Below are 21661 nucleotides of genomic sequence, written 5' to 3'. Positions count from 1 at the left end.
ATATTTCTAATAATACACATTTATATTAAGTTAGTCTGTCATTATTCAATTATTCCATGTTTTCTTGTTATTGCTTTCATCATATAAGTGTATACACTAATATTCCCCCTTCCCCTATTTCTATCTCTTATTCTAACTTCTAGTCATCTCACCTATCTAAAAAAAGAGAAAAAGAAAAGCAAATCAGAACAGCAAAAGAGAAATAATCTATCCATCATCTCTTGCCCGCTTCAATACTTTAATTGCTGTTTTTTTGGCTTGCCTCCAGTATTCCTCTTTTGGATCTTTATCATTGTCTGCATCTGCTTCTTGGCTGTTTAATCCTTTCTCCATGATGTCCTTTGTTTTGAAAAAGTAATCCCATCTCCTTCAAAGTTCCACTCATTTCTTCCTTATAAAGCATTTTATTTTGTTTTAAAAAAATGTTTGTCCATCAGTCCAAGAACTATTTATTCAATCCTTAAATTGTCCTTCAAGGAGTGCACTAATCACAGTTCTTTATATCCCATAGGTAAACAAACAGTTCCATTTAAATAGTCCCAGAGGTTATCAAAAGCCTCTTTGCGTCCCCTTTACAGGTTCAATCTTCTAGCATAACATTCAGGGGTCTCTTTAATTAAATAGCTTTCTTATTTTCATATTTGAGTCTCCAGTAGTCATGGGGTAGTTAGGAATAATCCAGTAAATATTTTCACAGTCCTTCATATAGGTATTCCCAGACTTGTAATTTTTCCTTTCGTCAGCAGGTGGCACACTCAACTTAAATTTCTGTATTGCTACTAGTCAATCGTCATTTTAGTTGTAAATCAATTATAAAAGCAGAATAAGTTTTGTAAGTAAACGATTCCAGCATTTTAAAATGCCTTCCCAGTATCTCTTCCCAGTTTAAGAGTCCAATTTTCTGTATATTTCAAATTTTATTATTTTTCTCTCTTGTGCCTTTCTCTTTCAGTCTGGTATTTTCTCAGAATGTTTAAACGCCGCTTTAACAAATAATTCTGAGCAAATAGTTTGAAATTATTCCTTGGGGTTAAGTTTAAAATAAAAAGGAATCCCCTCCCTCAGTTCCAGTCACTGTTCATCTACTTCGCTCCAGCACCAGTCTTCGTTGTTATTTGGCTGACCCAGGTGTGTGGCAGCCATCTTTAGGCTGCCTCTTCTTCTTGCCGTGGCTAAGAGGGAAAAAGAACCCTGAGTCAGACAGGAGAGGTGCAACACTCTGCGACCTCACAGGGCGCCCCTCTTTGCTTTACTGCCTATACAGGGCGGCTTTGGCTCCTCTCGGAGCCCACAAACAGAGAGAACTCAGCACAGGGAACATGGAGTCCTGTTCCCTGTGTCTGATATCGCCGCAACGTCAACTGGAAGTCTCTATTTAAGTTTATACAAGTTGCTTTTCAGGAAAAACAGAAATTAAACCCTAGAAAGTTGCTATAGATCATGTTGCTTAGATTTACAGTGTATCATTCAATGCTATTACTGCAAATTTCAATGTCAAGAAACTAGACTTTTCTACTTATTTAAGAAAGACTCTGCTTGTTACTTTCCCGTATCTTCTGAATGATCAGACTGCCAGAGTGCTGGATTAGATTACCTTAATCCATCTGGGTTGTTCTTTGATCTGGGCCTGAAACTGAGGAAAGAACAGCAGTGACCATAGCATATGGTATGTGTGCTATGCATTTTGTTTATGCCTTATTGTCTCTCAATGTCTTTCCCAGCACTGTGTGTGCATGAAAATCAACAAGATGATAAATGAGGCATTAAAGCAATATCACTTAGATTTATATACCACTTCATAGTGCTTTACAGCCCTTTCTAAGCGGTTTTCAGAGTCAGCATCCAGGTCCTCATTTTACCGGCCTTGGAAGGATGGAAGGCTGAGTCAACCTTGAGCCTGGTGAGATTCAATCTGCCAAACTGCTGGCAGCCGGTGATCAGCAGAAGTAGCTTGCAATACTGCACTCTAACCACTGTGCCACAGCAGCTCTTATACTGCAAGCCCCAGCCCCTTTGAATGAGCATGCAACATTGATGAAAATAGAAAAGGGTGGGGCTTGTATTATAATGCTCCATTTGGCACATTGGTGATTTTGAGTCATTCCCACCTGCTGGGGAAGAAAGATACACAGAACAGCAAAAGAAAAACCAAATGCATCGCCCCATCTCTCCACCAATCGGGAGCTTTCACATATTCTCTAAAATGTATGAAGAAAGTTCTTGGCTGAACTTCAAGGGAAGGTTGTTTAAAAATGTTCCAAAGTTTCCATATGACAAATACTTTCAACATTTTAAGCATACTCACAACAATGTGCCATTAATGTGCTCTCTAATAACAAACTATACTGAAAAAAAAAAACAGTACAGAAAAATACTCCAGATTGTGAGTATAAAACAGTTAACAATGGAAATCTATGGCACTGGTACCACTAATGAAAAATGTACTATATCTAAATTTCTTAGATAAAGCAGTAATTTGTCCAAACTTTGACAGATAATGGAAACATTGGCTTAATTATTTCTGATTATTTATTTGATTTGTATAACTGCCCATCTCACAATTTTCTGTACCCGTAAAAATAATTACAGAGCTTTGCATTCATACAGTGACCATTAATGAAATTTGCAGATTTTCTAAAAAGGAACTAACATTTTCAAGGAAATATATACAATATAATACTGGTGAGGATGAGGATTATCTATGGTTTTGGAGTCTGAGCGAATTCTGAACTTTGAAAGAGCTACAGAAATCTGAAATTTAATTGCTGCAGTTGAATCTGGTATCAGAAGTATCCTTATTTTACCCCATTTACATGTGAGAAAAGATTGGAAACTCAATCAAAAACAATTAGAAAAAATGAAGAGTTTTTAGGGATCAGAAGGTTTTTGGAAAAATTACAACTCTTTCTGTTGGCTGACTATAGCTGTTTGTCACCCGTTATAGCTATTGTCTTAGTTTTTTGTGCTGGTTTCCCCTTACTTATAATCCAATCACTCGTTGTTGTTTTTTGTTTTTTTTTAAACAAATCATGAATACATGCACAACTTTATTCTTTGAAGCCAGAATTTTACTGGAATAGATGTGCTGAGGGTAGGTAGCAAAATGAATGCAGACCAGAAGAAATAAAGAAACAGTGATATACCGTATTTTTCGGAGTATAAGACGCACCTTAGTGTTTGAGGAGGAAAATAAGAAAAAAAAATCTGCCTCTGCCTACTAGCATCCATCGGTATTCATCTGGCTTGGGTCCTTTCAGTGTGTGAGAGAGAGTTGAGGGCTGTTTGGAAACTGAAACAGTATTTGCTGTGTGAGCAACAAGGAAGGAGACAGCAAGGAGCCTGGGCAATGGAAATCTGTGGTTTAGGTATGCAGCTCTGAGTCTGTGCTAAAGCTGCAAACTAGTATGCTGCTCAAAACTGAAACTGAAATTCCTCTCCTCTGCTTGTGTTTTGCTTGGAAAACCTGCTTTTGGTATTGTATATTTTATTTCATGTGTTATATTATATATAAAGAGAAGTTATTGAATCCTGCTAAATCAATTACTTGTGTGTGCTTTCTGGATGTGATTGCTGCTGCAAACTCTGAGTCCTTGCAGCAAATAGCAAATAGCCAGGTCAGCTTCAGCACATTATTGCAGCCTGATTCAGCACAAGCAACTGATTGGCGGGTGGATCGGCCTTCCGGAATACCCCCAATCAGCTGTTCCAGGCTGCAGGGATTGCCAAAGACCATCACCGCCTCAGTGTCTTGTGTTTATGGTTACATTCAGTGTATAAGATGCACCCAAATTTTCACCCTCTTTTTGGAGGTGGGGGAGGGAAGTGTGTCTTATACTCCGAAAAATACAGCATATAGTTCACATGTAACTCTTTTATATATATTTTTGTTAGCAGCAAAAGCAACCTTCAGGGTAAAACTACTGTAAATCTGTAATGGTATGAAGTCAGTTACATTACACAAAAAGTCCTATTTTTTCACCTTTATTTTCTGACAATAACACAGAATTTAAAACAGGCCCTTTTACAATAATCACAGTATTTCTAACAGAAGCTAATATATAAACAAGTTAATCATCATCGGATGAATGTGACTCCTTTTCACTCCTTAACTTCTCTGCGTAGAATGTGAAGCTTTCCTACAGTAAAAAAAAAAAAAAAAAAAAAAAAAGCAAGAAACAAAAAGAAAGCAAGAAACTGAAGTGAGAACGCAAATAAGCCATATTTTAACATATATATCAAGCAATTTCTGTATCAGATCCTCAGATTTTTCTCTGTAACAGAATATTTGATATATCTATTCTAACGGCAATGATATTAAAAATATAAGGATATTTTTAATGGGGAAGTATTGTTATTTTATTATAAATTACAACCATTTGTTCAGCAATATTCAAATTTATGACAAAACTGAAAAAAGCGACTTAGGACCAGCCTTAAACTTACGACTGTCGCAGTGTCCCGTGGTCATATGATCAAAATTTGGGTGCTTGGCAATCTGCATGTACTTACAATGGCTGCAGGGTCATGTGATCACCATTTGTGATCTTCCTAGCTGATTTCTAACAAGCATAGTCAATGGGGGTAAACTGAATTTGCTTAATGACCATGTGATTCACTTAATAACTGCAGTGATTCCCTTAACAAGCATGGCAAAAAGGTCATACAAAAGCTCATGAAAAAGATTTATAAAGTACAAGCAGTCCTTGCTTAACAATGATAATTGGGAGCAGAATTTCCATTGCAAAGTGACGTGGCGTTAAGTGTGAAATCACACTTACCGCATTGCTTAGTGATAGCAATGCCACTAAGTAATCCTGGCAGTTCCCATTGCTGTCATTAAGTGAGGAACCACTTTGCAACCTCCTGAATTTCAAAAACATAGTCAATCGGAAAGCTTGCAGACAGTCTCAAGTCACAAGCAGGCCAATGGGGAGTAAGTGCTGTGGCGGCATGGGTGTAGCTAGCCAGGAGTGGCTCTAGCCAGATACAGGAGGATATCCTGGTAACAGTTGCTACACGGTGCAAATGTTGCCAGGCCAGGATGGACAGTGTGAAAGGATGGACAGGTGGCTGCTGTGGTGTGGGTCATGGGGATTGTGTATTCCATAGCCAGGCTCCTCAGAACAAAAAGTGGAAGGAGTGGGAACAACCTGCCACCTTCCCTGCAGGCTTCCCCACTCACTTTGCTTTTGGGGAAGCCAGCAGGGGAGGGCACAATTGGGGACCATGTGACCATGGGATACTGCAACCACTCGAGGTGTGACATTGGCCACTCTCTGGATGTGCCTGGATCACCATTATGTGACGGTGGAATGGTGGGAATTTCAAGTAGTGGTTGTAAGCAATACTTTGTAACTGAACGAACGTTTGTTAATTGAGAACTTTATGTAGTAATCAGTTACAATATACATTAGATCTTATTCTACACTAAAGCATGCAGTAATCATTTAAAGATAAAATATTCTGTAGATGCATGGTAAATCCACACCTGAGCTTGAATCTTTGGCTTAAAAATACAGATCCCCAAAATTTCAGTTCTCCCACTAATGAGATATCACACTGGAGTAAAACAATAAGTATTCTCTGAGAAACTTTAATCTGAGCAAAATTAAACATGTTTTATTAAAATTTACAAGCACATAGATTTCCCCTCATGAAAATCACTAAGCACTCACAGGAGGTTCAGTGAAAGGAACAGGTTGTCCGAATTCTTTCAGAAGGACTGCCAAACGTTTCAAACACAGGTCATTTAAGTCCATATTTTTTGCTTTCATTTCTTCATACAGAGCTTTACATGAAACTACATCCTTTTCCAAGTCTAAAAAAGAAAAACAAACCAAATAATTTGTAAGTATTTAAAATTATCTTTGTATTCTGTCTATCTAGTCAGCATGCTTTGTGTTCAGAAATATCTAGCTGCACACTTCACAAAGTCAAGATGTGGTTTGAAAGTATCCAACAGACTCAATTTGTTGCTCTACAGCAGGGATGTCAAATTGGCGGCCTGTGGGAAGGATACTTCACGCGCAGGCCACGCCTGTTCCAGATCCGCGAAGGGAAAAAATGTTGTGAAACACCACGGGATGGCAACACAACACTGTGAGTTTGACTGTGCTCTACAATAAACCTACTCATCCCTGTGAAAGAATACTGGATTGTAGTGGGGCTACAAGCAAGAACTGATTAATTGGTGTGATTAAATAAAGCTTTGAAAAGCTGATTTAGCAAAATCTCTATTTTTGGAATGGAACTACCCTGTTTCCCCTTAAATAAGACACCCCTTTAATATAAGACCAATCGGGCTTTTGAGCGCATGCACTAAAATAAGCCCCCCCCTTGAAAATAAGCCCTCCCCGAAAATATTTAAATGCATGCACAGCCGGTCCCTGCCATTTCCTTTGGTTTCCTCCATGCACCCCAAAATAATAAGACCTCCCTGAAAATAAGGCCGAGTGCTTATTTCGGGGTTCAAAAAAAATATAAGACAGGGTCTTATTTTCAGGGAAACACGGTACTAAGAGGTAAATCAAGTCCCTTGTTCTTATAGTTATTGATCTCAGCTGCAGTAAAGCTTCTACAGAATATGAAACACAAGCCAATCAGAAAAGTGTCAGTGGTACTAAGTGCTACTGCATTCTTTAAAATAGTGATAAGATCGAAGTTTGCTAGGAGATGAAGACATTTACAACCCTGGTTAATGATTCCCATTCAAAAAGTAATAAAATTCCTAAAGAAGGTTTTCTGCTTTGATCATAAATAGCAGAGGTTGCTTTTACACCGAAGCTGTCATCCTCAACCAATTGAGCCCTTACCATACATAGACTCTACGGAAGTGTCTTTGCAACTCTGACCTCCAACATAACCCTACTAACTCTGATGTTTTCCTACAGAGCTTGTGCAGCAAAACATTTACTGTTGTTTCTTTGCTTCTTCATGCAATAAGTGACAGAAACACTAAACAGTGTTTTGGGAAATTATGCTGAACTGATTTGATTTTCATTTAACTTGTGGTATCTGCTTTTCCAACAGGGAGTTATTCAACTAAAAAGCTTCTATTCCATGGAGGTGTATGCCTCAGATCCCTCCATTTGCTAGGAAGAAACTCCCCACTCACAGCTGCAAGTGTAGAAGTGTTGCTTTCTAACTGTGGGAGGCTTCAGAATCTGCAGAAAGTGATGGTTTAATAAAGGTATAATAGAAATTGTTAACTTCCCATTCCTTTAAAATGGAAGTATCTATTGTATGAAAGAATAGTGAGATTATGTTTAATGGACCGCATAACTGAGACATTTTCTTAGTAATTCTTTATTCCTGGAAGACTAACAATATAAAGAGCTTCTCCTACCTCACCGCCCACCTACACATATGCATCGAGAACAGGATTGTAGAGAATTAGTCTTGATGAAAAACAGAAATGACTATCTATTGGTTTGCTGCCTTTGCCGGATGTCTGATTTGTATAACTCACTCCCTGGTGAGTTTAAGCAACCCTGATCTACCTCCAAATGCAGTGAGTTTCAGCTCCTGTGACTCCCATCCACATTTCTGTTTCATGAGGAGGTGCTACATTTTTAAAAATGCCAAAATATCATAACATCCAATCCCAAATGTGCTTTTTCAAGAGGCAACTGGGCTTTCTGGTTTTTCTTTGAAGATGTTTCCCTTCTCATCCAAGAAGCTTCTTCAGCTCTCTCAAGAAAGAGACGCGAAAGAGCCTTGGTGGCGCAGCAGACTAAAGTGCTATTAAGTAGCACCAGCTGCCTGCAATTACTGCAAGTTCAAATCTCATCAGGCTCAAGGTTGACTCAGCCTTCCATCCTTTCGAGGTAGGTAAAATGAGGACCCAGATTGTGGGGGCAATAAGCTAACTTTGTATAAAAAAGAGCACCGCTTAGGGGAGGCCGAAAGCCCTACTAAGCAGGTATATACAAAAGTATGAAGGCTATTGCTTAACGCATTGTAAGCAGTCCTAAGTCTCCGGAGAAAGGGTGGTATATAAATCGAACCAATAAATAAATAAATAAATAAATAAATAAATAAATAAATGAATGAATGAATGAATGAATGAATGAATGAATGAATGAATGAATAAATAAATAAATAAATAAATAAAATGCATAAAATGCAGATATGTAAATTAAATTAAAATGCAGATATGTACACAAAATTTGAAAAAAACTAAACATTAAATCTTACAGTAGCTTTTCAGGAGGTAGTGGAACAATTGGTCTTGATCTTTGAAATCAGGTATCAGGTCCCGTAAAGTCCTGATCTTTTTGCTCTAGAAAAATTACAGGCATAGAATATTAGTGAAATATCTTTCATAAAGATTTAGGGCTAAAGAAGAACAAAAGTGCTACAGTTTGAATCCAGAGATGCTTTCAGCAGAAAAAGCACAATGTGGACAGCTTATTAGAGAAACCAAAGGGCAAAAATATAGGAAACTACCTTGTATCATTATTATAGTTTATTATAAGAAGTTCTCCAGGGTTTCCCACAATTTTTTCCAAAATCTATTTTAGGGATTTAATCTGGGGCACTCTGCCTACAATTTGTGTGCTTTATCCCTAAACTACAGTGATTCAAGTTGTAAATCATGCATGTTTAGTCACTTTAGAATCAAAAGAAGGTAAGATGTCCACTGTTTATATTAAATTGGAATATCTCCCTTTTTCTTTTCTCTTCTCGGATTGAGAAAGTTCAATCTTAACATCCCTGTGAGAATGTTCAACAATGCAAATGCTGACATCAGAACACAATTAAGTAAAGATGCTAGAAAGAATATGCTAATTACATTCATATTTTTTTTTAAAAAAAGTTTATATACCTGTCCTTTGGTCCTGGATTTCTGTATAATAAAAGCTATGATATAACTCTTTTGTTCACTTATTGCTTTGTTTCTCTTGAAAGAAAAGGGGGGGGGGAGAGAGAAAAAGAAAGAAAATTAAATGAGCAAAGTAACTATAATATCTTGATAAATAAAACACACCTTTCAATTAGAAAAGTTCACAATAGCCAATAATATATTATTACTAAAGGCCTTAATGGTCAACCAGTTATTAAAAACCTGGAGAAAGGAACATACATGGGAGTCTAAGACCTATTTCTTCTTTTTCTGGCAAACGCTATTCTTGGCATTATAAACATTATGTTTGCTGCAAAGGGAGAAGAAAATGAAGAAATGGCTTAACAACCCACAGGAAAGAGATTTAGGACTGTAAAAGAAAGAAAGGGGGGAAGACTATTCTTCTCCAATTATTCTGCCAAGCATTCACAAGTGAGGCAGGGATCATAAGGTTAATTATACATTTAATAAGGTGTCAGAGAGATAACTGCTCGTTTCTTTATAAAAATTAAAATGTACAAAGCAAGTTCTCTTTAAAGTATAATTACCTACACTTACACATACAAAAGGACTGATTTCAATCTCTCTATTTTATAAAAGGCTTTCTCTGCAACAGACAGCCACTGCTCAAGAGACAAAAGTTAAACTCAAAGTTTTTTTTTTTGACAGACCCGAAAAATCAAGTGTCTGTCCCATCTCAGAAATTCTATGGAAGGAAAGAAAAGAAAAACAGCAAAGCAGACAATAAAACTAAAACATTGTCTGATTTGCTGCTTTTTAAATTTCTCTCTTGTTTTTTGAAAACTTGAAAAATATACATTGACTTCTCCTCCCGCCTCCAACCCATCAATGTTAAAACCTCTATTCCCCTTTGTTTAGAAGTAGAAATATAAGCAAATCCTATAGATCAGGGGTGAGCAAACTTTTAGCAGCTGAGGTGATTTAAAAAGAAAAAGATTTTAAACATTTGAGGAAGCAGAGCAACATGGTGTTGAAGTACCCTTTAGCTTTCTTTCTGAACCCTTTAATCCTAGTCTGGGTCTGTGTGTGTTTAAGAGAGAAATGACTCACAACAGATGTGCTATAAGATAGTTCACAAACCTTTTTATAGTTCATTTTTAAGTTTAAAAAAAAGCTACAAACATGTTTATTTACTGCTGAATTTAATCAGCATAATTTGAGGAGGCTTCAGTAGACACAAAATGGAACTGAGATATAACAGATTACTGTGAAGACACATTAATTCAACAAACTATTAGCAGCAGAGCTGTCCTGATAGGCTGTTGCATGAACTCAGATAATTTTGTGGTAAACGTTAAAATAGGAAAACATTTTTTTTCTTTGTTTTTTGCTCCAAACCTGTAATGGCCAGAGAAAATGTGTCTTTGAATTTTGCTGTATTTTGTTACCACGATTTAGCAGCAGTGTTAGTAGTATGCGCTCTTCAATTCATGGATTGCTATCCCTCTTCTGCATCATTCATTCACAGATTTATTATCACAACTTAGGATATGAAAATATTTCATGAAAGGCATCTTAAAATAAATAGCATGCAATAGCAAAATGCTATTTCTAATTCTAATTCCATGCCTTAATTAAATAGTGCATTGTGTATTGAAATAAATGGGTCATCTTCCTTGAGAGATAGTCACAAAATACGATCCTAAATCCTTGTGAGTTTATTTGTGAGTATCAGCCTTAATAGTATGTGTACATGATTCTGGACCACAATAGAATTATGATCTGTGCACCAACTGAGAGAGAAAAATACGTAGTCTTTATGGCATTTCTAACAAGCAATATTTTTTAAAAAAAAATCCTTTAAAATATATGTAGGATCCACCATAATTTGAGGCAATGCAAGTGATATTTTTAACTTGAAACTAAAGTTAATGACAGAGGCATACTGCAAAACATTTTAAAAAGTCATTATAGCTTTTATAACTGTCAGTGCTAAGAGATGAGAAACTTAAGACACTGTTCAACACATTGTTCAAAATTCCCATGGAATTGTTTAAAACTAATGGAATTAGTTACAGAAGATCTATATTAATACCATCTCTTAGTGTATTTTTCACTAATTTGGACAATATTTATTGCTGTCTTCAGAGGACTCACACTTCATCCTTTAAGAATATGAACTAAAGAGCTGCGTTAAAGCAAAGGGGACAAAAAATAAGCACAGTTTATTAACCAGGTTCTATGGCATTCAATTTCCAGCCCACCATAACATGAACAATATATTTCTGAAGAACAAAAAGAGGACAAAGAAAAAAACTAATAAATGATGCCTCAGTCTTAGAATTTGGGATTTTGAGACAGAGAGACCAAGACAAGTTGCTTGGTTCTTCCTTCCTTTCGATCTTAACACAGTAAAGAGGTCCCTTGACAATCTTAAGAATCATAAACCAGAGATTCTGCTTTGGTAAATCCGATCAATGATGCTCTATTACGGTAATTTTGCGCAAAGCTGTATATACAGAGCGCCATTAGGCATATTCTTAGTACCAGTAAGATAATGTAACACACTGAAATATTTGAATTTATTTTAAATGAAACTAAAAATATTTTACATGTATATTTATAAAAAACCAAAACAAAAAACCCAGTTCTAATTTTATGACATAAAAATGTGTCTTCTAAAATATATCAGTGATACAAAGTATATGCAGCTAACTATTCAATCGTCTTCAAAAAAAACCAAGAAATGTTTTAAGAACATCACTCCGAATCTGCTCACTGATTTTCCATGTACAAATCCATATTGTTTCTTGAGCAGAAATTAAACAAAATTTAACATTCTAGATAAGCTATTCATAATGATAATGAGGTCCATTGAAAGCCAACAGAACTCTTCAACTACTAGATGATGACCAAACCCTAAAGTTCTTTTAATTTTATAAGCAACAGACAAAAGCCTTCCTTTTACCACACAGTCCTATTACCTAATCTCCCCAGATGCCGCAAAACGTTCTGATTAGAAGAGGAGGTGTTTTTCTTTCAATGTCCTCTTTAAAGTATTTAGCAGCTAAGCAAGAACAAGCAGTGGGGTTTTTTTTATCAGATACTGGAAGCAGGCTTCTGTTTGACAGAGGGAGCTTATACAAAGCCCACAATTTGCTGGATCATTGTGGTTGTCTGACTGCCACCTGCTGGGAAAGTCAGCCTGCTGAAGCCTGTTTGTGTACATTCCCAGTGCCAGCTCTTATCACTCAGTTTGTTCTGCGTTTTTCTCAGCTCTATATTTAGCCCTGTTAAAGTAGCGCAAACATGGTCATCCCATTCCCCAAAGACTGCCAATTCTAAAAGGGAGAGAATATGGTTCACTGCATTTGTCAGTTAACATGCCAGATTAATTGCTTTTTTTTTTTTTGAAAAAAAACGCTCCTTTCAACACTTCAGCAATTGAAAAGCTAAGGAAACCACTGTTTGAAAAATAAAACCCCATTTTTGCTTGAAAGTAGTTGGATAATGGTAAACCATATTCACTGTCTGAGTGTTTAATGTTAATTTTCCATTAAGCATAGACAAAAAATCCTTTATCAAAAAAATACAACTAAGCACACCCGTTTAGATTCATATTTGATTCTGGCATATTCTTTTACCTGTAGAAGAAGCTCAGCATCATTCATGTTTTCTTGATCTATGTACTGAAGGAAAAGGTTTGTAACAGGCTTATAAATTCCAAACTGATTTGCCAATCTTTCAGCCATGGCACTCACTGTAAAACAAATAAAGAAATATGCATAAATATGGGGGAAAATAAGGCTTATTAACATAAGGCTTTGTAAGAGAAATCACTGAAGCTGGGAAAGAAAAGGCAGTATTTCAAAATTGCTAAAACTGCAAATGGATTTCGCAATGCAGGGGTAACCCATAGGAAATGGTAAAAATGTCAACATCTGCATCACATATTAGAGAAAACTTTGATTGGACCATCATGGACACCAACCTGACTTTTTATCATCTAAAAAAAGGGAAAAAGAAGTTATTCCTTCAGTTTTGTAATGTGAGAAGAAGTGGTTCAAATAACTCAGACACATCATCTTAATAAATTCAATGGTAATTAAGGATGGGCTGTTTGCTTATCCAGTTTTCAAGTTTCTGTATCCTAACCCCTAATTTTCTAATATTAAACCCATTAAATGAAGCTGTATGTTGATATTGCTTTTTTGATTATATTTTGTAAGAGGGCTGACAAGGTTACGTATAAGCATTTTAAAAATGCAGGCCCTTCAAATTCGGGTGTTTTAGCCACCTTAATTTACTTTATGTTTCACAGTTCACTGTTGGGCAACGCTGGATGGCTTATACCATAAAACAGCAATAAAGCAATTAGAACATTAAAATTAAAAGATTAAAAAGTAACAAAACAAGCTAAAAAAGAATTAATTTATAAACAGGGTACAGGCTTCCAATTGTAATATTTTTAATGGTGGTTTATCAATTTTTGCTACTTTTTAATTCATAGCATATTTTATTGTTTTAAACTTTTTATGTTATAAACCACATTGTAAAAATATGCTATAAATTAAAAAGTGGTGATTACACCCTTCAACTTGAACTGATGATCAGTTTAACAGTACTTTTAAAAACTTTTTATATTCAAATAGTTCCATTTGATTTTTTATTTTTGTCTATTGGCTGCCTTGAGTACTCTTCAGATTGAAAGATTGAGGCAAAAACAGAAGTAATGAATAAATGAACATCTATTATCAATAAAGAATTAAAACTACCAGCACCACAATCCTACACTATTACCGGTAGGATTATATATTTCATTCTGCCTCCGTTGTGGGTAGAGAGATCTCATCTCAGAATTCTATTTCCCAGCTATCGTAGAAATCACCTGGGATTCTTCTCCCCCAATGTCAAAAAGCCTCTTGCTGTCCAACCCTGCTCTGGAAAACATGCAGCCCAGCATTTACTGTATTTTTCGGACTATAAGACACATCGGAGTATAAGACGTACCAAGATTTCGAAGAGGAAAACAAGAAAAAAAATAGTTTTTGGCCTCCACGCGTCCGGGTCTTGCCCTCCCTGACCCCCAGGAGCACTCTGCAGGTCTTCCAAACCCTCTGCGTGCCCTATTTTTGCGAAAAATGGGATGCGCAGAGGGTTTGGGAGGCCTGCAGAGTGCTCCTGGGGGCTGGGGAGGGCAAAAGTGTGACGCGTGGGGGGTTTGAGAGGCCAAAAACAAGGCCATTTTTGGCCTCCAAACCCCCCTGCGCCCCGTTTTTGCCCTCCCCAGCCCCCAGGAGCATTCTGCAGGCCTCCCAAATCCTCTGTGCATCCCATTTTTTGCAAAAATGGGCCTGTTTTTGGCAAAAACAGGATGCGCGGTGCAGGGTTTCAGGAGGCCAAAAATGGTTGTATTTGGTGTATAAGACGCACCAACAATTTCACCCTCTTTTGGGGGGGGGGGGAGAAGTGTGTCTCATACTCCGAAGAGTATGGTAGTAAAAGTGATCACGTAGTCAATGTTTTTCAAACTTGGCAACTCTAGGATGCATGGACTTCAACCCCTAGAATTCCCTAGCTCCGAAGTCCAAACATTTTAAAGTTGTCAAGTTTGAAATATATTCATGTAGGCTGTTTGTGGCAGGTAAGATTTCATTATAAGTGATGTTACTTTTGAAATTAACACAAAATGAGCTATATAAGGCTTAAAAATGCTGCTTGCTTCAAGAACTGACCAAGTAGGAAAGATTTACAGAAGCAGCTACTGAAGTTTTTTGTAAACCAGTGGATTTTTTTTGCTACACTAACTTACGTTTTTCCAAAGCTGTTTCCTCTTTGTCTTCTATCACTTTTTTGAATACAAAGGATAAGTTAGCCTCTTCAGTCAGTTGTCTAGAAATGAATTTCTCCTCAATGTATTCTGTGGCAGCATCGCAGTTATTGCTGGTGAAAGTAAAAAGCTGCATTAGCTAAGTTGCTAACGTTAGAGTTCATATGCCAATAAAGCAAGACCATGAATGTTTTATTCTATTACTACATTAATATTACACAGAATAGCAATGTTAAAAGTACTTATCAATCCACTCATGCAGATACTGTTATAACACAAAGTGAAACACATTTATGGCCGAGTGCATAACATCAGCACTAATGCCATTTCCTTCATAAATGAACTATAACCTTTTATACTGTTGAGTAACATTACTTTTTTGGTAACAGAACAAAATAACACATGGGTTAGTTGTCTTTGAAATATGGGGAAGTAAAAATAAAAAAAATATCCCCAGGAAACAAAAATTACAGGAAAAAAACAGCATGTTTATAATTATTAAATACTTCTTGACTTTTCCATAGTTACCTTTTTGGAAGTAGACACAACTATATTAAATGTGATATGCTCACCAGTGTCTGTAACAACCAGGCTGATATCAAAATGAAGATACCTGTGTCATGATATCATTGCAGAAAGGATAGAATTCATGTCACAATATCTGACACAACTATGTTGGCCTCATCATTTGCATCATAATGAATATATGAAATTTGCACCTTCGTGTCCTTCTATGCCTACTCATGGATAGGTTTAATGGTTTTGTTTACGTATTCTTTTACTTTCTAGTGTAATAGAAATGGCAATATATGATGAAAGTACTGTAGTTGTGTATAAACACAACTTATTGTGGCTTTGATTTTAAAGAGCTGGAGACAGCTGACATGATGTCTGAATTAATAAAAACGGACTACAGCAAATAAATAAGATAACTGGACTATAAAATGTCAAAAAGTTTGTACTGATTGTTTGTTACCATGTTCTTCTACCTGACACAACCTTATATGTGTACTTTGGACTTTTCTTGATGTTAAACTGATGTTTAAAAGAAAAGATTGGTCCTTTAAGCATTTCCAAAAGACTACCTAGTTTTTTAAACTGCTTTTCATGAAGGATTTTGGATACTATGGTATTAAGAATTTGTAAAACTTATTTCTCCTTAGAAGGATGGAGGAAACTGTCGTGCGACCACACTCTCAACAACCTTCGCCACAAAGTGAAGGTTGGAGGCAGGACGATAGTTGGCTAATACTGTCGGGTCCAGCGAAGGCTTCTTGAGGAGAGGCCTCACCACCGCCTCTTTCAAGGCCATGGGGAAGTAACCCTCACTCAACGAAGCGTTAATAATTCCCTGGAGCCAGCCTCGTGTAACCTCCCGGGAAGCCAGTACTAACCAGGAGGGACACAGATCCAGTAAACATGTGGCCGCACTAAGTCTCCCCAGAATCCTGCCCACGTCATCAGGGGTCACAGAATCAAACTCTTCCCAGATAACGTTCTCAAGACTATTCCTCACCACCCTGCCCAAATCTACCCAGTCAGAGTCCAAATCCCCCTGGATCTGAGTGATTTTGTCATACAGATATTGTCGAAATCCTCGGCCCTGCCTTCCAAGGGGTCCTCCCGTGCTCCCGGGTGGAGCAGGGAGCGGGTCACCCTGAACAGAGCGGCCGAACGATTCTCTGATGACGCAATAAGAGCGGTAATTAAACTTTGCCGCTTTTATCGCCACTAAGTAGGTCTTAATATGTGACCTTACCAGTGTTCCGTCAGATTCAGCAAGAAATACAGGTACTCACAATCTTTAGGCTAATCTTTTATTATTCTGCATTATAACAGGCGTGCAAAGCAATTTTAACACACCTGTACAACTTACTGCTATAAACAGGTATGCACTATGCTGTGAATTACAGTATTAGCAAGTTAGTGTACGTCAACGTTTCATTCAGGTAGACAGAATTTTATAAACATGTATGTGTTTGATATGAGAGTCAGTTTAGTGTAGTGGTTGTCAGGCTAGAACCTGGGAGACCAAGAATTCTACTCCTGCATGAAGACAGTTGGGTGACCTTGGGCCAGTCACTTTCACTCAGTCCTAGGAAGGATGCAATGGCAAACCACTTCTAAGAAAACTTGCCAAGAAAACTGCAAGGACTTGTTCAGGCAGTCTTACAAGAATTGGACACAATTAAAGGGGGGGGGGAAGAGTTTGATATCATTAGCCTACTGGAAAAGTTCACTTATCCAATAACCTGCATTTTTTGCATTTTATTAAACAGATTCCAACGTTCATTGTTTCTAGGCAAGATTTTTCAATGGCAGCCAATTCAAGTATTTAACTATTACGAAGAAAAGATTATTGATAAGACAACAAGATCACCGTGACATTACTTCCCTACTAGTACAAAGAAGTGGTACCAATTATCGAGTTACCTACTTTTTGATGTGAGCCAGCGCAATGTTGTTGATGAAAAGCATTTTTGGTACTTTAAGAATCCCATGGAGGGGTTCTATTAATTTCTCAATTTCCCTTATACTCTCTTCATCTCCCTTCTGAGCGAATGCCTGAACAAGACGAATAATTGCTAGTTGACTGGGTATCCTACCATTTTTAAGAAGTGCATCGAGGGAAGACATTGCTTCTGTTGAACAGATTAAAAAAGAAACGTTATTCAAAACATTAGATCTTGATATTACATTGCATATTCATAAATCTAATTAATGAGAGAAGGAAAAGTCTTACCAATTCTTTTGTTCAACCCACCATAGCTTTTTTAGATTGTTTACCGAAAGCAATTATATGTTGTTATGTATATCTTGCATGTAAGATTTTGATGTCCACATTTCCAAGACTACTTTCTTATCACTAAATAGTTAACAGTCACTATAAGCCATCATGCATATTAGATAGAGCCTTGGTAGTACAGGGGTTTAAGGCACCCTGTTATTAAGCTTATTAAGACCAGCTGCCTGCAATTACTGCAGGGTTCGAATCTCGCCAAGGCTCAAGGTTGACTCAGCCTTCCATCCTTTCTAAGGTAGGTGAAATGAGGACCCAGTTTGTGGGGGCAATAAGCTGACTTTGTATAAATATACAAAAGGATGAAGGCTATTGCTGAGCACATTGTAAGCCGCCCTGAGTCTTCGGAGAAGGGCGGCATATAAATCAAATTAAAAAAAAAAAAAAAAGATAGGAAAAGTACTGTTTCCATACCCTACCTCCTCAAGCACCATTTTTCTAGATTTGTGAAGCTTTTTTTTTATGGGGTTTTTTTAACCACCAAGATGTATTTATATCCTGCACTAGCATCTTGGAGGGGTTCAACAGTAAAAAGTGGTGGGTTCACTGGTTAAGTATACAGTTGGCTCACAATCAGTAGTGGTCACCTACAATAACTTTCAGTCCAACATTTGATATTAGCTATTGAAAATGGCAACATGAAAAATAAAATCATCACTTTATTATGTATTCTACCGAATTTTCATGATGAAAGTCTCCACCATATATCAAAACACCCTAATCTGTTTTGCTTAGTCTTAAGTGTAGGTCCTGTAGCTAACAGTAACAGTAGAAAACTTAAAACTCTTGCCAACTTTCCTTCCAAAATTTTTTGGGAAAAGGCGTATGGAACACATTTATAGCTAATCATATTATAGTTAAGCTGCATTCTTATCTTACAATAATAGACATAGAAAATTTAATGTGATATCTAAACAGGAAAACAGAAACATTCTGTGGTGATAGAGAGCATCATATGGTAAAGGAAAACACAACCCAACAGTTTGACTTCAGGTGAGTGGATCTTTGGTGCCTGGCCATGCCTCCATCCTCATCAATAATGAACAGGTACAGCAGCTATTTTATTAGAGCACCCAGAACATTTTTTTCAAAATACTAAATGTTCCCACTGACCACAATTACTTACCTATCCTAAATAATTAACAGTGAAAATTAAACTTCTGATGCTCTGTCCCCCACAAGCCACACTAATATAGGTAAAAGGAATTGGTTCATGTATGTGTGTATGTACGTATACACACAGAAACACATATGGATACCAAGAATGAAAAGGTAATATTAGAACATGATAATTAGATGAAGAGTAACATGTATTTATTTTACTATCTCATGTGTGTGTGTGTGTGTATGTATATGTATGTATATGTATGTATCTATGTATATGCGTGTGTGTGTGTGTATGTATATCTATAAGTGTGCATGTGTACATACATATACATATCATCATTTTAGCCATTGTCTTATCCATTGCAGGATAAAGGCCTCTTCTGCATGTTTCCAACCAATACGGTTTTAAGCTTTCTTTTGCAATTGGGTCTGCAATACTTGCTGATGTTGTCAATCCATCTTGTTTAAGTCTTTTTTGTAGACAATTTTTATCAAGTGGAATTCATTCTATGATTGCCTTCGTCCACCTGCCATTAGTTCTTCTTGCTATGTGACCAGCCCATTTCCATTTCCATTCTATTTAATGATATTGTTTGTATATATATATATATCTCCAGAATCTCAAGACTAATGTTAATTTTTCCAATAAATCTTTGATTTATTGGAGTTGGGATAAGGAGGATCAGTTCCCATTTAAATCAATGTCTATTAAATCAAACTGAAGTAATGTAACATTATATAACTGATGTTTTTATACTAACTTGTATCATTTTGTAAAAACATAGATTATATAATTAGAGAAAAGATGTAAAAAATTGTTTAGGCTGCTTCAGATAAATAATTGGAGATGAAATCTTTAAAAAGAATTGTTGCATCTAAAGATCACTAAATGGAGATCCAGAAAAATCAAGGTTTCACTATAAAAATGTGACTATTTTCTTAATGACTATAATTTAGACTCAGTTTATTCAGATCTGATGTGTATGTATAATTGACCAAGGTCATAATTCTCCCTATTTTAGTTACAATGGCTATATATTAATTTTCATGTTAAAAATTCTGATTATTACTTATTAAAATCCCATGGAAGCAATAAAAACAATCAGTACAAAATGAACATATTGCACCACTATTGTATGAAATTAACTCAAGACCAAATACCTGCTGAGGCAGCAATTCTCTGGCTAGGTTTTGAAAGATCTATAAATTAGAGGCCATCTCCAGGAGAGAGTGCTCCATAAAATGGAGGCCTGTTGCTGGACCCATGCCAGTAAATCCTCTAAGGATGGGGACCTGCAACAGGCTCTCTTTTAGGGGAATGAAGGGGTCAGAGTCAGTTTCAGCAAGGTGTTGCCTGACATATTCTCACACTGCACCGTAAAGAGCTTTAGAAATAGTAACTAGTACTTTGATTTGGGCCTAGAAGACAATTTTGAAACCATTGCAGTGACTGCACAATTAGTGTTTTTTTTGCCTGGCACAAATAATCCATCCAATGTTAAGGCTACTACAATGTGGAGCCTCACATTGTAGTAGGCTATCTGGGAATGATCAAGGCATGAATTACCTTCAGTGGAGCATCCTTAGGCTAGGTAGATCATATCAGCACATCGAATTAAGTATTTTTAAAATACAGATTCCACTGGACTTCCAATTTCAGTTCTATAGTTTTTATACAAGCTTCCCTGCTCTGCTCTAAAGAATAAAAAATTGGCTAGAGAAGTAAAGCACAGCACAGAGAAACAGGATTAATGCACTCAGTACTGAGAAAATGATCTCAAGGTTTGCAAGTGTTTCATTAGCCATTGCTGAGGGCAAGCCAGGAGGTATCCAGCAAGAGAAAGGGAAAGGGAAAGGGAAAGGGAAGCAGACACATTTGTAGAAATCAGAGGTCAAATATAAGCAAAGAAGTTCAAGTTCAAGAGTTTGAAGCAGGAAGTCTCTGCCAATCTATCTGCAATCTTTTACTGCCTCCTTTAGTTGCTGTCCAAGAGAAAGCCAAAAAAGCAAATTATGGGAGAACAGCAAGATGCCTTGTTATGCTTTAGAAATTTTGCTTAAGTACTGGTCTCAAGGGAAGGTAGAGAGGAGAAGCTATTCTCCCAGTGACTCTTCTCAATACTTTGAGATTCAGGATATCATGTCTGGCATTATAGGGTCATGGCAGCTGATTGATGGGCAATTATTTCTGATGAAAGGATTCCCTGGGGATAATCATTTGGGTACCACATGGAGCTTAAGCAGAACTTAAGTAGGACCAAAGCAAAATATGGACAGGCCACCCACAGCTTTTCTTACATTTTTTTCATCTCCTGATAATCTTTGTTTCTGTGCTGTTTCAGACACCTTCACTTCTTCCCACACCATAGACCACTAAAGGACAGGCACTTCTTATCAGAGTTCTGAACTTGTACAGTTTAAAGGACTCTTTAATTAAGCCAAGAACTGTATAATGTTATCCAACTCCGATATATTTAAACTAAGTTATATTCTTCAGAGAATTCATGAAACTAAATGATTTAGCAATAGTCCTGCTACCTTAAAGAAGGTTATTTGCTAAACTAGGACTAAAAATGAAATAAAATATGGAAACGATGCATTTAATCATATGATGGAAAACACAAAAGACATTTTCATCAGCAATCCGTAACAACTGTGGTATAAAATTGTAATTTGTGAAAGTTCAGTGATCCCAAACCTGACTGGCCTTCTTGCTATGTGAAAACCAGTAGATTCTGAGGGAAGATGTTCAAGATGAATCTAAACTAGACTCAAATAAATGAATATAGAATAACAGTAAAATTGTCCACCACTACATTCACAAGCATTTACATTGTTTAGCCGAAACTGCTGTTACTATGCAAAGTAAAGTTTACAAAAAGCACAAAAGGACAATGTATGTTTTATTACTGCTGGCATTGAGAACTATTAAAAGTATTCGATTAAGTTTTTAAAAAATCAGTACTATAAACATTTAGTGCACAGCCACTCACATTTAACACTCAATTTAACTCACTTGATATCTGGTGCTACAAACACATTGTGCAGGAAGAAACTGCTGGGAATTGTTTCAGATGCTCTAAGGTATGTTAATTTCCAAAGCAAAATGAATTGTGCT

The 21661-nt window shown here is 36.7% G+C and overlaps 1 protein-coding gene across 1 annotated transcript in view; it reads right to left on the bottom strand.

Moving 5' to 3' along the window:
* Positions 1 to 2511: 2511 nt before the first annotated feature.
* LRPPRC (leucine rich pentatricopeptide repeat containing) overlaps positions 2512 to 21661 on the bottom strand; it is a 96886-nt gene continuing 77736 nt past the window's right edge. The window contains exons 31-37 of the mRNA XM_070932364.1: positions 17074 to 17278; positions 14619 to 14749; positions 12451 to 12566; positions 8828 to 8902; positions 8197 to 8281; positions 5676 to 5818; positions 2512 to 4136 (exon numbers count right to left, since the gene is read on the bottom strand). Coding sequence (XP_070788465.1) covers positions 4068 to 4136; positions 5676 to 5818; positions 8197 to 8281; positions 8828 to 8902; positions 12451 to 12566; positions 14619 to 14749; positions 17074 to 17278 — 824 coding nt within the window. The 3' untranslated portion in view covers positions 2512 to 4067. The remainder of the gene's footprint in view (positions 4137 to 5675; positions 5819 to 8196; positions 8282 to 8827; positions 8903 to 12450; positions 12567 to 14618; positions 14750 to 17073; positions 17279 to 21661) is intronic.

This window comes from Pituophis catenifer, unplaced genomic scaffold (genome assembly GCF_029215685.1).
Source record: "Pituophis catenifer annectens isolate HBS135680 unplaced genomic scaffold, rPitCat1.0.hap2 SCAF_1, whole genome shotgun sequence".
Classification (NCBI taxonomy): domain Eukaryota; kingdom Metazoa; phylum Chordata; class Lepidosauria; order Squamata; family Colubridae; genus Pituophis; species Pituophis catenifer.
This window is presented reverse-complemented; position numbering and strand designations above follow the sequence as displayed.